Genomic DNA, 14,495 nt, shown 5'->3' with positions numbered 1-14,495 from the left:
TATTTTCATCAAGTAATTTTTATTCATGAAGTTGAGAATTGGGATGGCCCTTCCCCTCTGTCAGCCATATCTAGGCTGGGGGATGAACAACCCTTAAAGACTATTTTCCTATTGGATAATTAGATAAATAGTTGAAATATGCATTACAACAATAGAACCTAGTTTATAACATGCTGAAGTGTAAATAAATTATTACAATTTGTTCATCATTAGGTCTGACTGTTCACATTAGAAAAGTCTCCAAATTGGGAAATATCCTTACTTGAATTGCCTATCCTAATGATGAACTACTCACAAATTCATTATTTCATTCATTTGCCTTGGCATGTTGAAAACTAGACAAGATCCAGGCTCTAGACAACATGTGGGGAAACTGCTCAGCAAAATTCCTTCCGGCTTATAACTGATGGTGATATTATTTTCATTACAGGGAAAGGTAATGATAAAAGTAAATGGGTATGACAGTGAATGAAAAGGGTATTACCTCTACCCATATGCAAATTGGGAATTCAGGAGCTAATACTTGAAGCAAAGGCAAGTATTTAATGAGTTCATATCAAGGGTCAAATCCCTGGTTCAAACCTTTAGACAAATATTTTTTACTGTAACAGTAGTACTCCAAAGAAACCATTATTTTTTCAACTAATGCCACTAAATGATTTCATAGAAAAATGTTAGAACTGGGACCCATTTTCACCGTTCTTGCTGGAATAAGCTTTATTACCATAAATTTCAACTTCATACACTTGAAATGGCATGAATTATGATGGCATGGAATATGAGTTTGACTTATGGCACCTACAAGAGTCTTGGAAAGAACTATTTCGGAATTGGATTGGTAAAACTAAACTATGTCTAAAATAAGCTGCATTCCTTGAATTACAACTTGTGAAGACATTTTGTATAAGTTATCTCTAAAAAAAAATATGAGCTTACCAAAAGTATCAGGTCTGATTGAATTAATGCGTTCCCTGAAAGCTGTGGCATGTGAAACTATTTGTTGTGCCTTGCTCATCTTCTTCTGTAGCCTATCCACAGTTTTTCTCTGACCTACATTATACCTTTCTAGCTTTTTCTTCTTTTTGGCTTTTTTGGGATCATGGTCTAAATCATTATCTGACTCTTTCAATTGTTGAATTTTGCGTGTTATAGCTAAAGCTTCTTTATATGAAATGGCATCATCATTTACATTTTCCACCTGCAAAACAGAGAAACATTCTCAGAATAAAAAGATTCATTATTACAGACACTGCCATTCATTCATACATGTAGGATGGACAGTGGGAATTGTGGAGGTCTATGCAAATATAATTTTATAGATAAATTAATGGCCGAAAATTACATAAACAGAGGTGAAATATAATTATTTTTGTCACAAAAACTCATTATTGCAAATCCTATTTCAAAATGCAAATTTTTTGGATCAATCAGTTTCATAAGAAAATGTAAGAAAAATGTAATGATACGTAGTAAAAAATCTCAAGAAAACATTTAATTCACATATTGAGATAGCATAAGCTTGCTGGGACAATAAATTAGGGAAATTAAGGAAAGTTATCTAATTTATCCTTTAATTTTTAAACTTAGATACTTAAAACATTTCTATAGCCTTGCACCATAAAGTAAATAGCCATGATTGAAGTATATAACGTAGTAATAGAGGTTTTACTTTTTTAATAAAACTTGTTGTAATCTCTTTCAAATATTCAAGTAAGGAGTTAAACACTTATTCAAAATTTTTTCTAACTCTTATGTTTCAGAAACTGAGGGTAATCAATGCAAAGGGTACACTATATTTGAAAAAATACAGTGCAAATTATCACAGCGGTATGTCACAACATTGAGCAGATATTCAAGGCCTTGTGTATTCAATGGTTTCTGGCTCAGCTTTGTGGCAGTTCATGTTCATTAAATGAAGAACACAATGTATATTTCCACTGTTCTTTATTTTGGAAACGTGACCTCACGCAATCTTACTTTGCCAAGAATCTGTGGGAAGAAAAACATGGGAGCAATTTCAACCCGGAACTGATACACCAAATGGACAAAGGAAGGGTGATGGACAAGTGGGGAGAGCTAGAAATCAGAAAGAATATGAAAAAGGGTCATTTGGTCAACGATTTATTGTTTGAATACCTCTCCCCAATCCTGGAAGCATCCCTTTCCTTCGTGGAAAGACTTAACTACCCTCCCCCCCCCACCACTTTAAACCCCTCTAATTGCCTTCCCTGATGCTTAACATCCCTCTCCTCTTACCCATCAATGCAGATCACAACCCCTGCTCTTCCATCCCTCTCCTTCCTCCCTCTCACCCAACCCTTCCCACAAAAAAATGGTACGCAAATGGACCGCAACTTGACTAATTTGTACCTGATGATGACACTTTAGCATTGAAACTAATAGTACCAAAATAAAGAACAGTGGAAAAATGCATTGTGTTCTTCATTTAATGAATTAAATGAAGGCCATCTAAATCATCCTTAAAGAATTCAAGACGGCTGGAAGGACCATAGCAGAAATTCTTTTTGCTGTACTAATTAAATATTCTATTACTTCATTAGAATTAGGATAAAAAGAAGGAGATACCATGTAGTTTGAAATGGTATAGTATGATGAATATGGTGCAGCGGCAATAATAAGCAATATAGTAAAGAATTTTTAATTACAATGCAGTCCCCAGTGCAACTTGGTAAGACAAATATGGTGCCTTATCAAGAACAGATATATCATGGCAATAAAAAAGATGAACCTACAAAAGAGGCAGTGGGTTAACCACACCAGACTGAAATCTCAGATATCCAGAAAAAAGGTTTTACTGTAATTGCATATATTTATTCATATATTTGTTCCCTGCGTCATACTTCATGATGCAGAGTATAGAAGAAAATCATACCACGTATAGTATCATACTCTATCATGTCTAAGGAGCAAAGTAAAACTCATTATGCAATTGGTGATGATAAAATTTATGATTCATGTGAACTATCTTTTAAGAAAGTTGCACATTACTCATGCAGGTATCATGTTAGCTAGATTTTCAAGTCAAGAGTTCACTTTCTACAGTTAGGGCATTTCAATATAAGGAACTCCGTGATCATGTTTGAACTTTATACTGTTTTTAACATTACAGCTCACTTTTTGCTTTAATTCTAGATAACAGCTTACCTTTTGAGTAAAGTAACAGCTTAATTCTGTCGAGGCCAGGATATGTGAAAATGTTCCCATGCGATGAATCAACATGGCAATAAACTGAATGACCAAAATAAGGCCAAAGAAAAACACGAAAACCAATCCAATCGGCTCAAGTTTCAAATATCCTTTGGAGATGTTGACCTTTTTGAGTGTTACAGCAGCCATGTAAATGAAAAATACAGAATTTTGGAAAATTTATAATTGATTGATGAATTTTGAAATTGATTTTCAATAAAAATGCAAAATAAAAAGATGCTTCAGTTTTTTATGAGCCAAAATGTGTTTTGGTCTTGGACTCCATTCTCCCAGATTAGATAAAAATAAGCCAGTAGCATCTTGGGCAGAATAAAAGGCGTAACTCTTATCCATTTTCTCAATGTGGAGATGATTAGGTGGGTAAAGCATCATGCATTGGGCCAATTAGTCTCTGGTTCAGGGTCCACATTTATCAAAAGTTTTTCTCAGTTAAAATATTTGTAAATTTGAATGGGGAAAGTGAATCTACTATGTGCATTAGAAACATTGAAAGAGCAATAAGACAGAGACTTACTGAAGAAAAATTAATAATTTTAGTGACCCATTGAGATTTTACTTTACCTCATGCTGTTCCGGAATGTATGTAATGTTATTCTTCACTCCTAATGGCCATGTAACATGAAGAAGATCTCGGTGCAGTTGAAGCAGAAACACTATTACAACAAAAAAGGCATTCAACATGAAAAATGCGAAAACGGATTTGTCTCGAAGCTGCTTTAAGTCTTCAGCAATTTTTTTCTGTAATAAAGAAATGTGAAAATAAAATGATTAAGTAGTCTGTAAATTATATAGGTAGTTACTATATGAGGCGCGGCTATTCTGAAAATAACTTCAATTTCAGTTAAAGTATGATAGTGCAAACAACTTACAGTAAAAATGGAATTGAAAGTTAGAAGCTGATGGTGTTTTATCATTTCTTTTAAAACGTTACTGACTTGCTATATTCTGAAGTGGCTTTTGGAGTTTTAAATGACTGGAGAATATTTATGTTCAAAGTTCCATTTTTTTCTCTAGTTAGCATTTTAAGGTATGAAGTGAAAGAGAATTTAGGATGCTAATTGGTATTTAATAGAAGTGAGCTGGAAAATATCAAACAGACCTTAAAAGCTAGGTACTTCAGCATAAATTAAATAAAGGAGAAGTCTTAGATCAATAATTGTGTAATTTATGATACAAACCTTCTCATCATCAGTCTCAGCAATTGGATACAAGTATGCATCTATCAGGTCTTTCCAAAATATCACTTCATCTCTAGACAGGAACTCTACATCACCATTCTTTAAATCTGGATCTTCAATCCAGTATGGATAGACTAGATCATCACGCTCAATTTTAGGTTCTGGAATTATATCATTAGTTAATAAATTTCAGGGATCAATTCATTATAATGACAACTTTAAAGTCATCTCTGATATTTACTTAATGTTATACCTTTTGCATTATAATTACAAATTAAACACAATGCAATCCCAAAAATCTCTGCTGTGACCCATTTTTAGCAGTATTTTATGATTCAGTATAATATATATCCCTGCAATTTTTTCAAAGAAAGAGGAGAACTGAGGTACCATAATTAGGGCATAATTGTACATATTAAGAAGCACATTACTTACACCAAAGGATTTCAGCAGGTTACTCTTTTTAAGTTTTTCTTTGGCTAATATTTCCAAATTGTTGAATGAATGATGGCTACAGGAAGTAATGTGGATGAGCTAATATTGTTACAAGTCTTAATACTTGAAATCTGTTCCATAAATAAATTCTGACATAGCAAGCAACCATGACATAGCAACTAGCTTTGGAATTGATAAAAAAGGTTTATTTTCATTGATAACAGATAAAATGCATTACTGATAATGGTATGGCTGGCATAGCTATGGTGACGAGCTGCTATTCCATTCTCCTTCCCAAGGGAGAGAAAAATCTCTCTAAAATTTATTAAATGGCAATCCAATACATACATCTGAGACCAGATTTGAAATCTATATCTATCTTGTTAACTTCCAGTTACATATCCTCTCAGACTAACTGGATGATTTTATAACAGGATTAAACAGGGATACAAATCATCTTACCAGAAATCATACTACCACTGTCAGAACTGACGCTCATGTCATCATTAATTTTGCTGGGGTCTTCTTCAGCAAGTGTTCCCATGAAACTACTTGGCCCAACACTCACAACTGATCGCCTTCGTCCAGAGTTGTTTCCACGTGGATCAATCAACCTTTTAGAAGAAAAAATATACAACATAATTAGCCATTGGTATAAAGAGAAAATACTATATGGTATACAAGATATATTGACTTATAATAAGAAACATCCCCATTTCTGTAGGGCATATTAGGGAAAAATGGATTTATTTCATTTTCATGTCACCTTACCGTATATATTGTGCTTTAAACCAGTCAAAATACTACATGTAATGATAAAAACAACCAAATTGTTTAGGAGTCAGTGCCTGCTGACCTAATTCGATTTAATTACCCTATTTTAGTGATCATCAGGGATAATATTAAACTTTGGAAGGATTCATTAGCACGAACAAGTCCCAGGGAAAATTTTTTGAGAGGTCATCTTGAAAAGTTTATCTTACTCAGGATATACCATAAAATATGGTATATACTGAGTAAGTAACATGAAAAAACATTTCTTAATCGCTGTTATTCATCAGCTTTCCTGTTTCATTGAACACCAATTTCAACTTGCAAGGTCAGTACTGGTATAGAACACAGCAATTATTACATGGCATATATAGTCAGGTGCAGAGAATAATTATAATATTAATATAGTTTAAATATAACAGTGTCAGGCTTAACTAGGTGAAATGGCTTCATGATGAGAGTAGAGAAAAAACTTTGCTATTCCACATGTATAGGTTTATTATATTACATGATTATGGTTTCAATGCTGGGCATCATCATCAGGTATTGACATCAGATCACCTGATGATGATGCGCAGCATTAAAACCATAGTCATGTAATATAATAAACCTATTTATGTGGAATAGCAAAGTTTTTTCTCTACCCTTATTAATATTGTCTATTTTGTTTTCTCCAGAGTATGACATAATTTTTTTGAGCTATGAGATGCCAGAGTGGTCACAGCTTATGACAAGGATTATATTTACTCCCATTAAAATTTTTGTGGCCTTTCTAAGAGATAGCAAATGAAAAACATTGAGAAATCTTGTTTGCAAAGAGCACATAACATTTTTACTCTTTGGTTATTGCTGCCATACTTCTTACCCCAGTTTATCCATTAAATCATTACAGGTGGACATGAACAGTTTTGTAAATAATTTTTCAGAGGTAAAAATGTCAGTGAAATCTCTTTTTGCTGCCACTCCTATTGAGTAGCTGCTCCTTTTAATGACCACTAGTACTCAAAATTGAATGACATTTCCATAAGATCAATGCATTCCACACTTAATACTAAGGTCACTCCTCAAGCCAAGACTAATGACCACTTCAATGGCCTGGTTTTCCTCTATTCAGTGGTCAAAACCTGGTTCAAAAACAGATGTGTTCTTGGCCTTAGCATATACTGGGGAATCTTTCAGGTTCAAATTTTCTCTAGATTTTTTAAATCAGACCAGAAATTCCTGTTGTGTCTATATGTTAATGAATCGTGTAGCCTTATTTTGATTTCTCTAATAACAGCAAAGGATCATGAAAATTGTGGAGGAAATACGGTCAAATACCTTTTCTTTACTTTGAGACATAATACTTTGTCAATTGTTTCATTTTCCATAATTTTCCTTCTTTGATTTAGGCATAATCAATGGAATTCAATTAATGTGATTCTTCATTATATTTACAATGATCAGGAATACTGGGGGGGTTTCAACCCCCAGAATTTTTGTTGTTTCTAGAATTTTTGAAAACATTTTCCTCTAAAAAATTATTTGGGAAATAATTTTGATTTACTCACCAAACCTTTAGTCTAAAATAGAATGGTATTTATTTACTGGCCATTGTGTAGTAAATAAAATTATCTGTGATCTTTACTCCTGAATTTTTCATACAACCAGGAATTTCAAATATATGTGCATATTTAAACTCATTATGAGGCCTTCCTAAAAATCAATAATAATTTGGATGATTCAAGAAAAAAATGTGGATTATTAAAAAACATTTTTACCCCAGTGACTTTATGCTAACTTTTTACAAGTGCACTACAATTGTTTCAAAGAAGATAAGTCCACAGTTGGAATTATTAATACATTTAGCCCAGCTTGTCTGATGTTGCAAATAAAAATAAACATAATTTTTTAAACACATGAAGTACAGCCTGATGAAATACAAGCATAGATATAACCTTATTTGATGACCAATTATTATGAAAAGAAAAAAATATTTGAGGAAAATTATGAAGGGAATTAATCTATTGAAAAATGTAGGAGTGGTAACTTTTCCTCAGAATAAAAGTAGAAAACATTGGGAATCTAGAAAATAATATTGCTTATACATTACATTTGTCTCTCTGGATATACTTTTGCACTTTTAATAGCAATGTAATCGGTAATTGACTCTTCAGTTTTTAAAATACAGCACATATGAAGAAAGTATCACATCTGCCCAAGTAGAAGGCAATCCCAGATTAAAGCTGTGCCACAAAAAAATTAGCAACATAGTTTGGAAAGAAGTAATTTTAGAAGATTTTGTGCTTAAGCATTCTGGAATGTATAGTCAACCTAAAATGTGCTATTCTTTGTATTTTAATGAGTGTGATATAGTGAGAAATAGTTGTATTAATGAGTATGTATGTACCTACATTGAAAAAAATGAATTCAACTTTCCATACTTTATCTGTAAAAAGGGAAATATGTTCCTAGAGATAGCTCTTGATGAAGTTGTTTCAAGAGCTTGATAGGTGTGTTTTACCACCTTTTCAGGTGTAATATTCATGCAGTTTCATTAAAATGAATGGTGATAAAATCAACACTTTGTAGTAGTCCTTGATTATTTCTCTTTCACATTGGGTAATGTAGTATGAAATAAGGAATAAATATTTTCACAACTCATATCATAACAATATACCTTTATATGAGTATATGAACTTTACTCTTAAGACAAACCTACCTTTCTAAATTCTCCATTCGCTTGCCAAGCCTTTCAAGAGATTCTGAAATTTGAAGCAAACTTCTCTTCTCTTCTGCTTTGGTATCATCTACATGAGTACAAAGCATGCACTTGAACAGTCCTGCTAATGAAAACTCCATTGATCCAGCATCATTACCACCAGCTGGTCCTAAAAATCCTAATAAGGATTTCTTTTTTCCTGTCTTCAAAGCCTCTTTTGCTTTCTTCTTTTTCTCTTCTTCCAGCTATGGCCCGAAATTTTTGTAAAATTATTTTTCAGACAATGGAAGTGAAAATCAAATGGAAAATGCATGAAAAATCAAAAAGTTACAGGTTGAAGGAAAATATAACATAGATGCACTTAATGTAGGAGAAATTACTTGAGTTAAGAATACTACATTTACTATAGAAATGCCAGAAACAGAAAAAGATTCCTGGTGAATGAAGCAATGGAGTGTATCCAAAGGAAAACAAAAAATGGTGTGTATAAAAAGAAAAAAATCATGTGGCGCCAACGGTATGTTATAGTTATTCTATGCTGTTGTTCTTAAAAGTGACTTTAAAATATGGATGATGTACTTCAACTGGAAAAGCAAAATGATTCTAGGAAAGAAAGAGCATGCAGCAACAATATTACCATAATTTGGCATGTCAATGAAAAATAAATGTAAATAGTTTAGAAACCCATTAAGTTTCCTTATGATATACCAAATGACATAAAAGATTTTGTGTCAGACTGGTTTGTGAATACAAGAGAGTGGCATAAATTAATGCTGCAAGTAAATTGAAAGTAGATTGCAGTAATTTCCTGGCAATAAAAATTTTTGTGGCTTGAAATTGAAAACAGCCAGAAGAGAAGTATTACCAAAACAGTGTGCTCGCAAAGTGATAAAAGTGTACATGGCATTTGTTTGGTTCACCATAGATGCTAGATGAATGGTTTGATGAAAAGGGAAAAGTCTAAATTTTACCTCGGTTCTTAAAATAAAGTTTCAATCGAGGAGGGAACCACATGGCTGAGTGTGAGTATCCTTGTCATGAAGTTTGTCAAACCCTCACTAATTCAGATTATTTGGCCCCAAGAGTTTTCTGGAATATTTTTCCTTATTATGCCACACATAACCCCTAGGAAAATTTTCCCCTTACTTCGTACACCATTGATTACTGATGATTTCGAACATGTGACACAATAGAGTCCAAAAATATATGATGTTCCTACATAAATATAAAAAACTTATTTAAATGAAACATACGGCTGATTATCTCCTAAAATGAATCCGTAATATCTTATAGTATCTTATTTATTAATCATAACCCAGACTATCCCATGTTTTTTTCAAAATATGACAGTATTGTCACTATATTTTTGGAAGGCCCTCACTGGGAATAGAGTTCACCTTTTTAAGTGCTTATATTTTGTTTACAATTAAACAGTTCCTGCAGGATGTTATAATAATAAACTTTTTAAGATTGTAGCTGCAATGCATTAAAGAGAAGTTTTCTGTTCCCAAGCATACAACTTCCTTTGATTAATCTCTACTACTGTGGAATGGACACATAAAATGTATAAAATTCTTTGTCCTGCAAGAGTGTATATCAAAATATGCATTAAATTTTGGTGCATCTTGGGAATGACACAATGAACAGTGGCGAATATAAACATTTTAAAAATAATGGCTGCAATGCATTAAATTCTAGCTGCAATGCATTAAAGAGAAGTTTTCTGTTCCCAAGCATACAACTTCCTTTGATTAATCTCTACTACTGTGGAATGGACACATAAAATGTATAAAATTCTTTGTCCTGCAAGAGTGTATATCAAAATATGCATTAAATTTTGGTGCATCTTGGGAATGACACAATGAACAGTGGCGAATATAAACATTTTAAAAATAATGGCAGAATCATATTTACTAATCTTTGAATCTTGTTGAAAAGTGCTATACTATTTCTCCACACGAGTGTTAAAGTAGTCCTGACATAATTGGAAAAATGTGTGCAAGGAAAACTGATGTAGTTGGAACATTCTGGAAAAATAGGAAGAATTTTCCTTCTACCATGAAGTAAAAGAATTAAAGAAAAAGGATGTAATGGCAGCTTTCCATGTGAAAAATGATAGTGAAATGGGAAGATGAGAGATTTTTCACAAACTGGCACATGTCATGATAAGGACATTTAAAGTCCTAAGTGGAGATGGGACAAAGATAAACTAGCTATAGCTCAAGAGATTACACGTAATCAATTCCAAATTCAATCAGTACTATCTATAGAAATACATAATATGTATTTGTTTTTTGACAGAGCAATATTCCATTTACTTATCCACAAACATTGACACTGGCCCACAAGTACTTACACTGTTTAACATGGTAACGTTTAAGGAATATAATTTTACTCCAATCAAGTAAATGTTTATAAACATCGTAATTTTAAAGTTTGTCTTAATTTATCATATATCACAACACATTTTTTTACAATATATGGCTGCGTAGGTTTTAACAGCGGTAGTTTGAAGGATTCTGCATTCTTAGGTTTCACCGCGTTGTTGTTTAATGCTGACAACAGTTTTGCCAAAGTTGCATTCAGCATCTTCAGGTCGAAGATGAGGGACTCAGATTTTGGCCACCCTCTTATGGGTGGTTCTGTGTAGTGTCTGCTCGCTGATTGGTCCATTTCCGGAGAACTCTCTTCCAGGCGTTGTGGAGATGGTAGCCTTCATCCTTGTTGATGTTCTCCGGGTTTCAACAGGGATGAAGGCTACCATCTCAACAACACAAAGGAAGAGAGTTCTCTGGAAACAGACTAATCAGCGAACAGCCACTAGACAGGACCACCCATATAAGGGTGGCCAAAATCTGAGTCCCTCATCTTCGACCTGAAGATGCCAAATGCAACTTTGGCAAAACTGTTGTCAGCATTAAACAACAATGCAGTGAAACCCGAGAATGCAGAATTCATTTTTTACAATATTCAAAATATAATTATGAATCATTTTTTAATTAAATTTTAGGTTTCAAATATTCTTGGTTCAGATGAATATAGTCCCTTAATAGTATCATACATGTTCTTTACCTTAATTTGAAAATTTATTTGAAAACATATTCCTTACCTCTCTTTTCCTTCTCCGTGATATTATTTCTCGTGTTCCCCAGCTAACATTGTTCATGTTGAACACTGAATATATAATGAGTAAGAGATACATTGAAGGCACAGTGATATAATATGTAATGCCATGCGGTAAGCATCCAAATTCTTTTGGATGTAATAATGCTGTTATAATAAATTCTCCCGCTACAATGAAAAGAAACAGTGATGATGGTGCCAAGGGTCCATCCTCTGCTATTTGCATCATTATTCCAACCAAAACAGCAATCATCACAAGTCCATAAACTGTGCTTATCAATAAAGCTGACCAAAGCTGAAAAGGAAATTGACTAAGATAATTAATTCTTATTGAGACAAATTTTTCTGTAGTAAGTTCCAAAAATGTGTGTAGCCAATAGGTATGGATTCTTTTTTACAGTGGCTATTTTCTTTTGACAATCATCACCATTAATACAATGAAAAATTTAATTATTAACCAAAGAATATAAGAATTTCCCACTTTCAGTTTCTACTTCTCATGTTTGATTGGACTGACAGCATAAATAAACATTTCATATTTGTAGAAAATGACATGAACAACTGTTTGTAAATCCACACTTGTTTTGCCATTACGAAGTTCACGCAATTATTTTCCCTCTTCCCCCTAGAATTTCAGCGGTTGAGCAACATTCAGCACCATTTAACCTCAAAGGTACTCTCCTATTGCATGAGGTACCTGTAACTTGTCTTCATTTATTCCAAAGCTGTGAAAATTCTCTTCCTGATGACTTCATCTATATTTTTGGTGTTCCCTCTCATCAAACCGAAATATTTTAATTCAACTAATGCATTTACTTCTTGCACTCTCATGAGCACAGTTGTTCCATCATCTCTGCATACAAACTAACATGCAGAGTATTCCGTTTTGAATTATCTAATTCTGATTAATCCCAAATTCTCTCCAGATCCTGTAATATTTTCCAATTAAAGTTTTGATGCCCAACATTGCATCAATAACTGACTCTCTAGACATAAATCCACATTGGTTTTGAAGTATTTACATTTATTATTATTTATGCTTCAATAACTTTCTCCCACAGCTTTATCTTGCAAGAACAATTTCAATTTTGGACAGCCATCACATTCCTACACATCCTATTTTTTCTCAAAATTTGGTGCTAAAATACTTCATCTCCATTTCTTCGATTCTTTCTCTTCTTGTGATCCAATATGACAGGTCAGTAAGCCAGTTAACAACTCACATCACCTTATAACAAAAACTTGATTAGTAGACTATCTGGTCCTATGGCATCACCCTTCCTTCAAACTGAGCATTTTTTTATAGCTTTCATCATTACTAAGCATGCTTATGTTTCTTGAATAATTTCTCTTTAAGAAGACATCATAAAGCCATGGGGGAGAGTGGTTCCTGGCTAAATCTGACAGGGGGTTAGTCATCATATCTTATTGCAGCATCTGAGTGGAGGGATGAGAACTATTTGAGAATGGGAATCAGCTACAATGTTCTGCTAAGAATCCAAACTGGTGACACCTCAGGCATCCAGGAAGAAGATCCTCTTACCCAGTCAATTTCGTAACCAAAGTAACAGATGAAGAACTCATGATGCAGCAGCAGAATCTAAGCAGCCATGGATCACAGCTCAAATATGAAAACCCATAGAGGTAACAAGAAAATACTAGGATCCAAGAAGTTACACCGATGAAACCCTTTAAAAAAAAGTTTAACGTTAGTGCAAGAAGGCAAAGAAAGAGTGACCTGAAACCTGCTTCATGGAAATAAGTGACAACAAAAAGATGAGAATCACCAAAACTGCTTATTAACAGGTGAAGAGAAAGTTTGGTGAAAAAAAAACAAAATCCCACATTTCCCAAGATGCTACTGGAAATATACTTGAAGAAGATGAATAAATTGGGTAAAGATGGAATTAATTCATTCAAGTAGTCTAACAATGGCCCAAACAGCTTATAAGGGATTTAATTTAAGAAGGTCTTGATGGAAGAATGTGAGTGAGTCCGAAAAGGTTGAGAGGTTCTTTGATGGAGCTGTGAAAGTCCTAAAGAACAACAAGGGATCAGGTATTGACAAAATAAATGGAGAAAAATTCAAGGTACACTGGGTCAAAGCTTAAGTTACCATCCTTGGAATTAGTAAAGACAGCTAAGACAGGAAAAAAACTACCAGAGAACTTTGAGAAGTGTATGGTGATTGCAATACTGAATAAACAAAGAACATATAAATGCAAAGAACACAGAATATTGAGCCTGATGTCTCATGCATAAAAACATTCACTCGGATAATTGGCCAAAAATTAGAGGGAAGGAAGAAAGCCCTATGAAAAACTAATTCAGACACTGTAAAAACCAAGGAGCAATAGAGGCAATACTCAGTTTGAAGGTACCAGCTGAAAAAAATGGTACACACTAACAAGCCATTATATGGCATTTGTGGCCTTGGAGAAGGCCCTTGACAACATGAAATGAAACAAAATGTTCAAGATACTAGAAGCACTTGGAATGGGTTACAATGACAAAAAAATAATCCATCACAACTACAACAATCAGGCCACAATTATGCAAATGAAAAATTAAACGAAAATTAAGACAAAATAAACAATGGATTTAGACGAGAATTCAAACTCATGCCAACAGCATTCAATGTATATCTAGAAGAGGCAATTTAGGAAGCATTAGATTTAGGCATCAAAGGAGTCAAGAAGAATGGAGAAGAAATAAGCATACTCTGGTTAGCATGTGGCTTCACAGTAGAAGTAGACATGCAAGAGGACCTGAAAGAAACTCTTAATTGCCATGGACAAAGCACTTCTGAGTGTATGTTTATATGGACCAAGCACATTTATATTGAAATATAAAACTCAAATCAAAGCAAATGTGAGGAAGGAAGAGGCCAGAAGATGATAGAAGACAGACATCACAATTTGAGGAGTGAAACTTGAGCAAGTGGAATCCTTTTACTTGGGCAGCAGTATAACTTGGAATGGAAGAGGTTCAACCAAGATCAAGCAAAGAATGGCTACTACAAAAGCAAAAATACAGAATAAGTATGGAAATATCAACAT

General features: G+C 33.6%; 1 protein-coding gene across 1 annotated transcript in view; it reads right to left on the bottom strand.

Annotated features, from left to right (window-relative positions):
• LOC139692823 (chitin synthase chs-2-like) overlaps window positions 1–14,495 on the bottom strand; it is a 68,262-nt gene that overhangs the window by 5,733 nt on the left and 48,034 nt on the right. The window contains exons 18-24 of the mRNA XM_071591121.1: window positions 11,423–11,731; window positions 8,314–8,558; window positions 5,304–5,455; window positions 4,407–4,567; window positions 3,790–3,966; window positions 3,166–3,333; window positions 937–1,198 (exon numbers count right to left, since the gene is read on the bottom strand). Coding sequence (XP_071447222.1) covers window positions 937–1,198; window positions 3,166–3,333; window positions 3,790–3,966; window positions 4,407–4,567; window positions 5,304–5,455; window positions 8,314–8,558; window positions 11,423–11,731 — 1,474 coding nt within the window. The remainder of the gene's footprint in view (window positions 1–936; window positions 1,199–3,165; window positions 3,334–3,789; window positions 3,967–4,406; window positions 4,568–5,303; window positions 5,456–8,313; window positions 8,559–11,422; window positions 11,732–14,495) is intronic.

This window comes from Hetaerina americana, unplaced genomic scaffold (genome assembly GCF_022747635.1).
Source record: "Hetaerina americana unplaced genomic scaffold, ioHetAmer1.1.p SCAF_42, whole genome shotgun sequence".
NCBI classification, from domain to species: Eukaryota; Metazoa; Arthropoda; class Insecta; order Odonata; family Calopterygidae; genus Hetaerina; species Hetaerina americana.
This window is presented reverse-complemented; position numbering and strand designations above follow the sequence as displayed.